Below are 14,609 nucleotides of genomic sequence, written 5' to 3'. Positions count from 1 at the left end.
CAAGTTCAGCAGCTCAGCAGTTTAACCCGCTGCACCACTGGGGGTCAAAGTGGTACCAAGCCGTATTAATTATACACTATAGATGCACTCTCTGTGATCTTGGCTGCAATTCTATTTACAGTTTCCAGTGAGTAAGCTCCACTGAACATAGTGAACATACTTTTGAATAGGCATATATAGGATGGCATTGTTTGTCTGCCAGGCTTCCCCATCTCACCAAGATGTTGTGAGATTGAAGTGGAGGGTGGGAAGAGCTCTGTTTGCCATCTTCGGCTCATTGGAGGAAAAGTGGGTTTAACTGAGAAGCCTCTCCCTGTTCCCTTGTGAGTGTATGTTGCCCGTTCTTTCTTGACTCCATTTATCTCCACAGAGGCACGTGAGTGTGTGAATTGTGGGGCCACTGCCACTCCTCTGTGGCGAAGGGACGGGACTGGCCACTATCTCTGTAATGCCTGCGGACTCTACCACAAGATGAATGGACAGAACCGGCCCCTCATCCGGCCCAAGAAGCGACTGGTAAGTTTCCCCTTTTGCTGCCCCTTTTAAGTTCCCTTCTGAGAATTGCAGTTTTCTGCTTATTCAAAAGATATGAGTTTGCTTTTCAGGTATGAGGTCTTGTACTTAAAACACCATATTTCACCGCATAATAATCACACTCCTTTGGTAATTCATATAATAATATTACAATGGCCCGTGCTGTTTTTGGTTTGGTTCCAGGACCCTCCTGTGGATATCAAAATCTGTGGATACTCAAATCCTATTATAGACAATGGTGTGGTAAAATGGTGCCTCTTATATAAGATGGCAAAATCAAAGTTTGCCTTTGGGATGTTTAAAAAATATTTTCTAATTGTGCGTGGCTGAATCTGTGAATCGGGAATCTGTGAATAGGGAAGGCCAGTTGTACAATAGAGTTTTGCTTATCCAACGTAAACGGGCCAGCAGAATGTTGGATAAGCGAATATGTTGGATAATAAGGAGAGATTAAGGAAAAGCCTATTAAACATCAAATTAATTATGATTTTACAAATTAAGCACCAAAACATCATCATCATCATCATCATCATCATCATTATTATTATTATTATTACAAAAACGCTGGGTGGATAAAGGAGTTTGAAGGAAAATTCTCACAGAACAAAATGGAACTGATGGAAATAACAACTGAAATGATCAGCAAACGAGTGCAAAAAGTCAAGAACAGGACATCGCCTGGTAGTGATCAACTTCATGGATTTTGGCTCAAACATCTGATTAGTTTACATGGAAAAATGGCCCAACAATTCAATGAGATGCTGCAGAAAGGAAGTATCAGTGAATGGCTAACAACTGGAAGAACATACCTGATACAAAAGGATCCAGCAAAAGGAGCAGCACCAGGAAACTACAGGCCAATAACGTGTCTGCCCACTATGTTTAAAGTACTGACTGGCATCATAGCTGACAGAATTCAAGACTATCTTGAAGAAAAAAACATCTTGCCAGATGAACAGAAAGGCAACAAACGGAAAAGCAGGGGCACAAAAGACCAGTTATTGATTGACAAAATGATTCTGGAGAACTGTAAGAGCCGAAAAGCTAATCTTCACATGACGTGGATTGACTACAAAAAGGCCTTTGACTCACTCCCACACAGCTGGATCATCAAGTGCCTGGACGCCATCGGGATTTGTAAAACAGTTGGCACCTTCATTGAAAACATGATGGAGCACTGGAAAACTGAACTGTTTGTTGGAAATGAAAGCTATGGACTTGTCAATATCAGGAGAGGAATTTTCCAGGGAGATTCATTGTCCCCTCTGCTTTTCATTATCGCCATGATCCCTCTGTCAACAATCTTACAAAAAACAAATCTCGGCTATCAAACATCTAAGAATTCTCACAAAATTTCACATTTGATGTACATGGGTGACCTGAAGCTATATGGGAAAACGGAAACTGAAATCCAGTCTCTGACTAACACTGTCCGAATTTTTAGCACTGATATCAACATGGAGTTTGGTTTGGACAAATGTTCGACAGTGGCATTGAAGAAGGGAAAAATCATTGAAAGTGAGGGCATAAATATGCCCAATGGCCAAACAATAAAGTGTCACCAGCCAGAGGCCTATAAATATCTGGGCATACTACAGCTGGACAACATCAAGCATGAACATGTGAAAACTGTGGTCAGCAAAGAATACACACAAAGGGTCAGAAAAATTCTCAAAAGCAAGCTCAATGGAGGCAACACCATCAAGGCCATAAACACCTGGGCCATACCTGTCATAAGATATACTGCTGGCATTATAAATTGGACACAGGTGGAACTGGACAATTTGGACAGAAAAACAAGAAAACTCATGACCATTCATCATTCCCTGCACCCTCGCAGTGATGTTGACCGGCTCTATCTGCCTAGAAGATCAGGGGGCAGAGGACTCTTACAAGTAAAACAAGCAGTCAAAGAAGAAGAACATGCCCTGGCAGAATATGTCAAGCAAAGTGAAGAACCTGCTTTGATTGAAGTCAAAAATCAGAAACTCCTCAAAACACAGCAGACAAAAAACCAGTACAAGAAAACCGCACTACAAACTAGAGCTGACAGCTGGCACAACAAAACACTGCATGGAAAGTTCCTTGACAAAATTGAAGGAAAAGCTGATAAGGAGAAGACCTGGCTCTGGCTCACGAATGGGACCCTGAAGAAGGAGACAGAAGGCCTGATCCTTGCAGCCCAGGAGCAAGCCATCAGAACAAATGCAATCAAGGCCAAGATTGAAAAATCAGCTGATGACCCAAAATGCAGACTGTGCAAGGAAGCTGACGAAACCATTGATCATATCCTCAGCTGCTGTAAGAAAATCGCACAGACAGACTACAAACAGAGGCACAACTATGTGGCCCAAATGATTCATTGGAACTTATGCCTCAAGTACCACCTCCCAGCAGTAAAGAACTGGTGGGATCACAAACCTGCAAAAGTATTGGAAAATGAGCACACAAAGATACTGTGGGACTTCCGAATCCAGACTGACAAAGTTCTGGAACACAACACACCAGACATCACAGTTGTGGAAAAGAACAAGGTTTGGATCATTGATGTTGCCATCCCAGGTGACAGTCGCATAGATGAAAAACAACAGGAAAAACTCAGCCGCTATCAGGACCTCAAGATTGAACTTCAAAGACTCTGGTAGAAACCAGTGCAGGTGGTCCCGGTGGTGATGGGCACACTGGGTGCTGTGCCAAAAGATATCAGCCGGCATTTGGAAACAATAGACATTGACAAAATCACCATCTGCCAACTGCAAAAGGCCACCCTACTGGGATCTGCACACATCATCAGAAAATACATCACACAGTCCTAGACACTTGGGAAGTGTTCGACTTGTGGTTTTGCGAAACGAAATCCAGCATATCTATCTTGTTTGCTGTGCCATACAACGTCGTTGTGTTAATAATAATAATAATAATAATAATAATAATAATAATAATAATAATTTTATTCTTATACCCCGCCCCATCTTCCCGAAGGGACTCGGGGCGGCTTACATGGGGCCAAGCCTGAACAGAACAATAAAATCAAGACAAGAAAACCAATAAAGCCAATCGTTATACAACAAATTTGACAGAAAAGGTAGTTCAATACACAGTAATGATATGTAGTAATTACTGTATTTACGAATTTAGCACCAAAATATCACGATATATTGAAAACATTGACTACAAAAATGCTTTGGATAGTCCAGAACATTGGATAAGTGAGTGTTGGATAAGTGAGACTCTACTGTATCTTATATCACCCATTGCACAAGGAGCTATCCAGTAGTTCCTTGCTGAATGTCTTCCACCATAAGCTTATTGCAGGCGTTCTCAAACTTTTTCAGCTGTGGAGCCCTTTTTGAAGCAAAAGTTTCTCATGGAGCCCCAAGAAATGTTATTATATTATATTATATCATATATAATGTATATATATATATATCGGACATGGGCCGGACCAGTGGCAGATGGATGGAGAGTGTTTGTGTGAACTAATTCACACAGTATGGGGGGGGGGGGGGGAGGAAAGAAAGAACAATACAATATTTAAAAAGATGAACAAATTCAGCCAACATAAACCTAACAATATTTCAGTGGAAGACCCTCCGGGCCATCCAGTCTAACCCCCTTCTGCTATGCAGGAAAAACATAATCAAAGCACCCCAGCAGATAGCCATTCAGACTTTGTAGTAGTAGTAAAACGGTAAAGGTTTCCCCTGATGTTAAGTCCAGTCATGTCTGACTCTGGGGGTTGGTGCTCATCTCCATTTCTAAGCCAAAGAGCTGGCGTTGTCCGTAGACACCTCCAAGGTCATGTGGCTGGCATGACTGCATGGAGCGCCGTTACCTTCCCGCCGGATTGATCTACTCACATTGGCATGTTTTCGAACGGCTAGGTTGGCAGAAGCTGGAGCTAACAGCGGGCGCTTGAACCGGGGACCTTTCGGTCTGCAAGTTCAGCAGCTCAGTGCTTTAACCCACTTCGCCACCGAATAATAATAATAATAATAATAATAATAATAATAATAATAATAATAATAATAATAATAATAATAATAATTTGACAACATAACAACAACAACAACAATAACAGAAAGCCCAGAGGCTGAACTAGAGCAGGGGAGGAGGAAGGAGGGTGGATGAGGAAAGCCCAAAGCCTCTCAGTTTGCTTCGCACAGTTTGAGAACTGCTGGCTTATTGCAACAGGAAAGAGCATGTTCTCTCTGCTATTTAGTGTCAGGAGTGATTCGTTTAATGGCTAGGGTGGGTGTGGGGCACCTGGAGAGGAGTTTCTTATGACTGGAAGGAAAGAACAATTGTATCTCTTCTGGATTTCCACTGTACTCTAGCAAGGGAATAGATCAGGGTTTCCCAAACTTTTTTTGACCAGGGACCACCTGATCAGGGACCACTTGACTAGGGCCCACTCTGACCAGGGCCCACTTGACCAGGGCCCACTTTGACCAGGGACCACTTGACCTGAGACTATTTTGTAGGCTTGCTCAAATAATTCGATTTCCCCGTTACCCGTTATTAATTCGTTATTTTCGTTTGTTTTGAAGCAATATACGGCCTTGATTGTCCACACGTCTGGATATCGCGGTTTCGAATCGCGAGAGGCCGTTTTTTCTTATTTCATCGTTTTTTTCGTTAGGAAAAAAAAGCTTTTGCAAATCACCCAAACTCCCACCATTCAGGCCCTTTCCTTTTGCCCCTCAGCAAAAGGGGCGTCACGGGCTCAGCCAATGGGAGGGGGCGAGGGGGAAGGAGGCCGAGGAGGAGGAGGAAGACGGAGGGGGGAAATGGCCGCCGCCGCCGCCTCGCCTCAGCTCAGGCCTGGTGTCTCTCTGTGAGGCGGGAAGGCGGCGGATGGAGCCGGGAATGGAGAGACCGAGAGAGACAGAGAGGGGCCCGGCGGTGAGGTTTTGACGTCTGTGCGAAGCTAGGCAAGTGGGGTTTATATATCTGTGGAAGGTCCAGGGTGGGAGAAAGAACTCTTGTCTGTGGGAGGCAAGTGTGAATGTTGCAATTGGTCACCTTGATTAGCATTGAATAGCCTTGCAGCTTCAAAGCCTGGCTGCTTCCTACCTGGGGGAATCCTTTGTTGGGAGGTATTAGCTGGCCCTGATTGTTTCCTGTCTGGAATTCCCATTTTCTGGGTGTTGTTCTTTTACTGTCCTGATTTTAGCTTTTCTGTAGCTAAAAATGCATATAAAATTGATTCTATAGGGAGGATAAATGATTGGATTTCAACTCCTACAGCTTGGCTTTCTCTGCCAATAATGGTACCCATCTTGGATATTGTAAGGGATTTTTTTAATTATTATTATTATTATTATTATTATTATTATTATTATTATTATTATTATTAGACCTTGCTCCCAGGAAGGTGCCTTCGCTGTGGCTCCCAACTTACCTATCTATCTACCTTTCCACATATTCTCCACATTGTGTGTATGTGTATGTATATTATATATACATGAGCCCCGATGGCGAAGTGTGTTAAAGCACTGAGCTGCTGAACTTGCAGACCGAAAGGTCCCAGGTTCAAATCCCGGGAGCAGAGTGAGTGCCCGCTGTTAGCTCCAGCTTCTGCCAACCTAGCAGCTTGAAAACATGCCAATGTGAGTAGATCAATAGGTACCGCTCTGGCGGGAAGGTAATGGCACTCCATGTAGTCATGCCGGCCACATGACCTTGGAGGTGTCTATGGACAACACTGGCTCTTGGGCTTAGAAATGGAGATGAGCACCAACCCCCAGAGTCAGACATGACTGAACTTAACGTCAAGGGATACCTTTACATTTACCTATACACACACACATACAAACACACACATATGCAGGGAATATATATATATACACAGTATATATCACACACACACCAATTTAACAAAGTTTCAGCCACAAAAACAAAGTTTCTGAAGTAGAACAATGACTTTCACAGTAAAGACAACCCAATTTAACAGGAAATAAGACTTTCAAACCAGGAACAGATTTCTGCAATTATTAAAAAATGGTTTATTATAAAAGCTATGAAAATTCGCCAAAAATCAGAGGATAAGGGAAACGTTCCAAATTTTGGTGAGCTATCAGTGTTAAATGTGTTCTACCACTGTACCAAGTTTGAAGAAGATCACTCAAAAAATGAGGGTGGGAGAGTCCTGTAAAGTCCTCTCCCTCTGTGCTGTTTTTGGGAATTGCGCATGCGCGTCCGCCATTAACGAATTAATTTAGAAAATAACGAATTTTCGTTAATTTCGAAATTTTTTGGGGGCAAAATTCGGAAATACCTTCAAAAACGAAACGCTGCCCCCCTCTACTTTTGCAACGAGTTTAGAATAGTGTTTAGTGGTCCCGGTGGTGATGGGCACACTGGGTGCCGTGCCAAAAGATATCAGCCGGCATTTGGAAACAATAGACATTGACAAAATTACGATCTGCCAACTGCAAAAACCCACCCTACTGGGATCTGTGCACATCATCTGAAAATACATCACACAGTCCTAGACACTTGGGAAGTGTTCGACTTGTGATTTTGTGATATGAAATCCAGCATGTCTATCTTGTTTGCTGTGTCATACAATAAAATAATAATAATAATAATAATAATAATAATAATAATAATAATAATAACAACAACAACAACTTTATTTTTATATCCAGCTCCCATCTCCCTAGAGGGGACATGGGGCAGCTCACATGGGGACAAGCCCAGTTTCAACATACAATAAAATACATAATTAAACCAATGTAAAACTGGTCAAATAGTATAAACACACAAACCAGCATAAAACATCAACATCAAAACCTGTAGCTCTCCTCTGAGCAGGGTTGTAGTCAAGAGAGGGGGTAGGGGTTCAAACCCCGCCCCCTGAAAATGTTCAGGTTTGGAAAAAAAACTGGCTTACTCATGAATTTGAACTGGTTAACCAAATCCCTATGAGTGTCTTGAGCAGGGGTCCTCAAACCTTTTAAGTGGAGGGCCAGTTCATGATCCCTCAGATTGTTGGGGGGGGGGGGGGGTCAGACTATGATGAAATAGTCCAAAATTCGGATTGTTGTTGTGTGCCTTCAAGTTGTTTCAGACTTAGGTCAACCCTAAGTCTAAAGTTTAGGACAGGGACCAGGTAAATTACCTTGGAAGTAAATTACCCACGGGCCTTAGTTTGGGGACTTTAGTGTCCACTGAAGTTTATCAATGGAGCCTGATTTCTAAATTATTTTGCGTTATGGAACTACTCTTCATGAGTCGCTAAAAAAAAAGTTTCAAAACCCCCCTCCAAATGTTTTCTGGCTTTGGCCCTGCCTCTGTGGGAGAACATAGAAGAGCCCCATACTTATTTTCCTATCTAGATCCCTGCATATTTGTGACCATACAAAGAATAAATGTGCATAACTCATGATCATTCCATTAAAACAATGCAGATTGTCAGCAAGCGAGCTGGAACCCAGTGCAGCAACTGCCAAACCACCACCACCACCCTCTGGCGCCGGAACGTGAATGGAGAACCCGTCTGTAATGCATGTGGCCTATACTTCAAGCTGCACAATGTAAGTTGAAACAGTGAAATGGTGGGTTGAGTGACCAGAGCTTTAGCAAAGTTAGTACATCTCTCAGAATTCCTCAGCCAGTGAGTTGTACTGGCTGGAGAACTCTGGGAATTGTGGACCAAAAAAGTAAGTTGTTTAAGCAAAATGGGTGAATTGGAACATAAACATCTCTCCCTTCCCAGTCTGTGTGCCTGCATGTGTGTAAGACCAATGGTTCCTAAATATTTTTGGCCATGGAGGTGACTTTTTGTTTCCACGGACCCCCAACTCTGCCCCTGATTTTCCCGCAGAACCCTAACTCTGTCCCTAAGCATTGTGAACCCACCAAGTTCTTTCTACTTTCGTTTGCTCCTATTGTCTCAGTGTTTTGTATAATGGAATAGGTTTGGAAATAGAGAAAGCATTTTAAATATAACCACAAACTTTTATTTTGGTACAAAACAATTTGGTACAAAACTATTAACCACAAGCCTTTATTTTGGTACAATAATACAATGCAATTCTTTATTGATTAGTCACTTTTGACCATATCAAAACATGTAAAACATACAATACGTACACACTTACACATACATACAATAAAACCATGTAAAGATAAAAAACATCCCGACCTGCGGCCTAATAACCCGCTCCTAGATAAGCATACAAATACAGAGTAAAAAGGTTAAAATTAGTAATATCCTAAGGTAAGGTTTGAACGAGGACAGGGGTAAGTAAAACAAGTGTCTTGTCCATAGTAAAATTTAAGTTTGGATTTTGTTAATGGCAATAATGTGTCAGCTCTCAGCCTCCATCTTCTCACAAATAGAAAGTACAGTACAGTCTCACTTATCCAAGCTAAATGGGCCGGCAGAAGCTTGGATAAGTGAATATCTTGGATAATAACGAGGGATTAAGGAAAAGCCTATTAAACATCAAATTAGGTTATGATTTTACAAATTAAGCACCAAAACATCATGTTATACAACAAATTTGACAGAAAAAATAGTTCAATACGCAGTAATGTTATGTTGTAATTACTGTATTTACGAATTTAGCACCAAAATATCACAATATATTGAAAACATCAACTACAAAAATGGCTTGGATAATCCAGAACCTTGGATAAGCGAGGCTTGGATAAGTGAGACTCTACTGTATTGGATTCACACCTAAAGTGATGAATGACATTGTTTCATTTTTGTCCTTCGAAATCATGGTTTTGAAATTGGGCTTTATGCCGAATGAATACGTAAATTCAGAGCCACATCCAACTTACTCTGAAATTTTGTTTTTGGTGTAAGCATAATCCGAAAAGCCTGAATTGCGTTAAATCGATGAACACGAAGAGGAACATTGCTCTAATACTCTTTCTAACTACTGTCAACTGCACGTCTATCAGTCTTATCTCACAGTCATTCAGTGGCACAGATTTAAATTTAATTTTTAAAGCAGAGGTACAATGAAATTCAATAATATTGTCATAAAATATTGTTTGCGGGACCCCTACAATGCTTTTACAGAACTTTAGGGTCTTACAGATCACAGTTTGGGAACTGCTGGTATAAGGCTATATCTAGAAAAACTGAATCTGGAATATTTGGTGGAAGAAATGAAAGAGCTTAGCATCTCCTCGCTATCATCTCATGCATATCTTTTCCCTGTTGCTTTCATAATAACAACTAACATTTCACAGGTGAATGACATGGGTTGCCAGAGTGGAGACTGGAAAAATCTTCTGTCTCTTCAACAACTACATAGAAGAGGGAATTTCCTCTTTGCACGACAAGTAAGACCTGTGGAAATTCCCTTTTACATAGTCATTAAAGAGACAGATGGTGTCTCCAATGTTCACTCTGGTAACCTAGTTTTTAAGTCATGCAAATTAGGAAAGCAACAAACAAATCGCTTTCATTTAGGCTCAGTGGCAGCTCATGTCCCATGACATTTAAAGAACAAATTTCTTTAAAAATTTTTTCCTGGAAAACAGAAAATCGCTGCATCATCACCCACCACATTCCTAGTGCAAATGCATTTTGAATTAATATTTTGAAATACATTGGGAACTTATCACATTTTTGAACAAAACAGCTAGAATATGAGGAGCTGGTACAATGCTGTGGTTAAGACTGCATGAATGTCAGCATTGCCATGAACCCACACAGAAGGCTTGAACAAACTTTTCAGCCAAAGTATATATTACATCTGTTTTATACTTGATTTCTGTTTCTGAGTAGACAAAAATAGTGAATGTAAAGGGCAGTTTTCTGCTGCTTGGACTTTTTGCTGTTTCTATGACCCTAGACTCCTCCATATTTCCCAGACTAATTTTCCTGCCCCCGCTAAAAGGATGGATTATATTTCCTGTACTACTTAGCCTCACATTCAGACAAACAGTCTATGGACCCTCTCCATACAAGAGCTGAAAATATCTCAGTGGGCCAACATTGCCCTCCCGCTTTAGGCAGAACTTACTCTTTTCCTACTAGTGTTGACAGGTTTTCAAAAAAGCCATAAATAATAGTCAAAATAAATGGCATGTAGGGTTGACAATCAGAAAACAGCTATTAAGAAGTTTGTGTTCTGCCTAAAGAGGAAATAAACATGTTGATTTCAGGTCACGTAGCTTTGTATGATATTTATTTATTTATTTACTTACAGTATTTATATTCTACCATTCTCACTCTGAAGGGGACTCAGGGCAGATTACAATGCACAAACAATATGGCTAACATTCAATGCTATTACTAGACATACAACATATAGACAGACACAGAGGCAATTTAACATTTTCCAGCTTCCGGCTTCATGAGGGTATGCTCGATTCTGGCCACAGGTGGAGCTGCTGCTTCATCGTCCACTTCTGACACCGAGTCCTTGATGGTAGTACTTCCTCATTCCTTTCCACTCGCTGCTGGCAGTTTTTACGGTGTCGTAAATTAGTTAAAGTATTCTACTCAACAGATGCAACTTTTTTTTCGAGCTGCTTAGGTGGGCAGCGAGCTAGGCTATTAATGATTGAGAGCGCAATCTGACCCAGGCTTTGATCCCATGACCTCTCAGTCAGTAGTGATTTATTGCAGTTGGCTACTAACCAGCTGTGCCACAGCCCGGCCCACAAACGATACATACATTTGTGCCCTAATAAAGGGCTCACACTCCAAAATGTAGGAATGTTTTGCTTCTTTAACAAAAAAGGAGAAAGCTTTTCAGCTCCCAAACAGTGAATATGACATATAAACAATTTATATAAATTGATAACTTAGAGCCCTTCCACACAGCCATATAACCCAGAATATCAAGGCAGATAACCCACAATATCAATGTGGATTTTATACAGCTGTGTGGAACAGAGACTTATGAAAAGGGATGCTTGGCAACCTTAGTTCCTACATTTCCTGGAGTATGAAGGAGAAACTAAACTACCTTTGGATGTCCCTTCTAAAAGGCAGTGGGGACACTGAACTCACATTTACTTGTGGCTTCAGTACAGTGTTCCCTTGCTTATTGTGGGGGTTAGGTTCCAGGACCACCCGCAATAAGTGAAAATCCGCGAAGTAGGGACATTATATTTATTTTAATATTTATACATTATTTTAGTAGTTACACACTATTTTAAGTCTTTATCAACCAATCATGTGTTGAAAAATCGCCTCCTTCTCTTCCTGTTGCCACTTGGGCTCCTTTTCTCTCCCTTTGGCTTCTCTTCCTCCCTTCTTTAGGCTGTAAATAGTAATTATTTATAATTTGGAGCCCTGGTGGTGAAGTGTGTTAAAGCACTGAGCTGCAGACCGAAAGGTACCAGGTCCAATCCCCGGAAGCAGCGTGGGCGGCCGCTGTTAGCTCCAGCTCCTGCCAACCTAGCAGTTCGAAAACATGCCAATGTGAGTAGATCAATAGGTACCACTCTGGCTAGAAGGTAACGGCACTCCATGCAGTCATGCCAGCCACATGACCTTGGAGGTGTCTACGGACAACGCCGGCTCTTCGGCTTAGAAATGGAGATGAGCACCACACCCCAGAGTCAGTCATGACTGGACTTAATGTCAGGGGAAACCTTTACCTTTACTATAATTTATAATAGTCTTTTAGAGTTTATTGAAAAACCGCAAAATAGCAAATCCGCGAAAAGTGAACCGCGAAGTAGTGAGGGAACACTGTAGTTCTTTGCAGGTGAATCGTCCCTTGGACATTTGATCGGCTAAGATTACCTGTACAATAGGGCTGACCCTGTAACCCGTGTTTACACTGTGGTTAGGGATATGTGCATGCTTCAGATATTTTGACCTACATGACCAGTATAAGACTGTTGGTGTTGTAGGTCAAATCATCAGAAAGGCTGAATTTTTTCCAGGCTTGTGGTTCTGCTCTGCTGATGACAACTTTTATGGACACTGGAAATTCTGAACTATGAATCCCTGACTTCTACTAGTTTTTTCCTTTATGATGTTTTTTCATGGTTCTGGTCTGTGGACCTTCTGACCCCTAGCTCAGTACCAGGTATTGGCTGTCTTGATTTCTAGGTGACTGTTCTGTCACATGCTGGGCCTGTGACTGATTGTCTATTATATAGGACGTACGCCTTACGCCCAGCGGGAAGCCAGGGTGCCTAAAGAAAGGTCGTTGAGGAATTTCCCTGAAAAGATGGCCTTGAAGTCTTTTAAAGAAATAACAAAGTCTTTATTGACAAACAAATAATAAATCTTCAAGGAGTCTTGTCCCACAGGACAGGCGATTGGCTTTGAATAACTGTGAAAACCCTCTTATAACCCCTCCCAGGCTATCTGTTATCTGGGCCTAGCTGGTCTGGGACCCACTGCCAACTCCCAAGTGTGTCTAGTTGTTGAGTGGACCCACTAGCAAATGGCTTGCAGATGTTTCTGTGCTGTTGTTCTGTATCCTCGGACGATCAATATCCCTGGTGGTCTTTAACCCTGGTGCTCTTTAACCCCAGACGGTCTTTATCCCTGATGTTCTTTATCCCCGGTGGTCTTGGAATATGAAGCCTTTTACGGGACGAGCTGGTCTACATCCTATAGATGAGCTTCCTAAGTAAGACTAACTTAAAAATGGCTCCTTCCCTCCCAGAGCCCTGAACAAGGGGCGGAACCAAACTTAATGGTGATTGACAGGCAGCCTGTCCTATTATTGCAAACTTTTACAGAAAGAAAATAAAGCTAAAGTTTCTGGTACAGCCGTACCAGCACAGTGACACTGATCTCACACTGACTTGTGGCTTTGCTGATTCCTTGCAGGTGAATCGTCCCTTGGCCATGCGCAAAGATGGGATCCAGACACGGAACCGCAAGGTCTCCTCTTCCAAGTCCAAGAAGCGCAAAGGAAATTCTGGGGATGCGACCATGGCCACAACCGCCTCCTTGGAGATGATGTCACCTCCTCTGATGGGGGACGAAGCTGCTGCCATCTATACTCTCAGCCCTATGATGTTGCCAGGACACCTGCTCCCTTTTGGGCACAACCCACACCTTTTAGGGGCTCCGCCAGGCTATCCTTCACAGGCTTCACCTGTTCCACATAGCTCTCCTGGAGTTGTCTCTGCACTAGGATAAAGAGCCTTGTAATGTACAAGCCCACACTGATGTACAGAGTCTCCGGGATGTGATTGAGAAAGAAACATTTCCCCACTGGTAACTTTTAAAAAACAGCTATATTCACTGCTCCTTGAAATGACAGGACAAAAGGACAATATTGGCAGGGTAATATGAACCCTCACCCTCATCAGAAGAGACAGAAGACTAGCATGGTATAATACTTAGCAGTAGCAGATGAGGAGGTGATAATTGGAGATATGTTTCCAGATTATACTATTTCAGGTTGGAGGTGGGGAATGGTGTGGTTATGTTCTTCTTCATGTTGGAAAACAATCACTCTTTGTGCAAAAATGGGCATAAGGGATGGGGGTGACTATTCTAGAAACCTTCTCCTTGACATCTAGTTTCGTATGTGTTGGGTGTGAGTGTTTGTGTGCATGTATGAAAGTGCTCACTTGCTGCCAAAAAAAAGGCAGTAGTGTCCCAAAACACTGTCTTATTACACCATCGTTCTTGGTGTGAACTCGGCCATTACACTGAATTATCCATGCCATCATCCAGTTCCTCTAATCTGTACATAACTTCTTCCTTTTTTGTCCACACGTACTATCTTCCTTTCCCATTCTTTAACATCCCTAACACATCTGCATCCTTCTATCCCCGTGGAGTTTGAACCTATTTGTCTGTCTTGCAATTGTTGAATTAGATATTACATAGGGTTGTTGTATGTCTTTCGGGCTGTGTAGCCATATTCCAGAAGTATTCTCTCCTGACGTTTCGCCCACATCTATGGCAGGCATCCTCAGAGGTGTGAGGTGCCTCACACCTCTGAGGATGCCTGCCATAGATGTAGGCGAAACGTCAGGAGAGAATATTTCTGGAACATGGCCACACAGCCCAAAAGACATACAACAACCCTGTGATCCCGGCCATGAAAGCCTTCGACAACAGATATTACATAGTCTGGACATAGGTTAAAAGGTTCATTTCAAGCTTTTATTAG

The 14,609-nt window shown here is 42.0% G+C and overlaps 1 protein-coding gene and 1 long non-coding RNA gene across 2 annotated transcripts in view; one reads left to right on the top strand and one right to left on the bottom strand.

Annotated features, from left to right (window-relative positions):
- gata1 (GATA binding protein 1) overlaps positions 1-13,894 on the top strand; it is a 40,379-nt gene extending 26,485 nt beyond the window's left edge. The window contains exons 4-6 of the mRNA XM_062971272.1: positions 371-516; positions 7,950-8,075; positions 13,310-13,894. Coding sequence (XP_062827342.1) covers positions 371-516; positions 7,950-8,075; positions 13,310-13,624 — 587 coding nt within the window. The 3' untranslated portion in view covers positions 13,625-13,894. The remainder of the gene's footprint in view (positions 1-370; positions 517-7,949; positions 8,076-13,309) is intronic.
- The window catches only part of LOC134296398 (uncharacterized), a 46,096-nt gene that overhangs the window by 14,319 nt on the left and 17,168 nt on the right, over positions 1-14,609 (bottom strand). The window lies entirely within an intron of this gene.

The sequence above is a fragment of the Anolis carolinensis genome, chromosome 2 (genome assembly GCF_035594765.1).
Source record: "Anolis carolinensis isolate JA03-04 chromosome 2, rAnoCar3.1.pri, whole genome shotgun sequence".
NCBI lineage: Eukaryota > Metazoa > Chordata > Lepidosauria > Squamata > Dactyloidae > Anolis > Anolis carolinensis.
The sequence above is the reverse complement of the archived record's forward strand: the minus strand, read 5'-3'. Positions and strand labels throughout refer to the sequence as shown.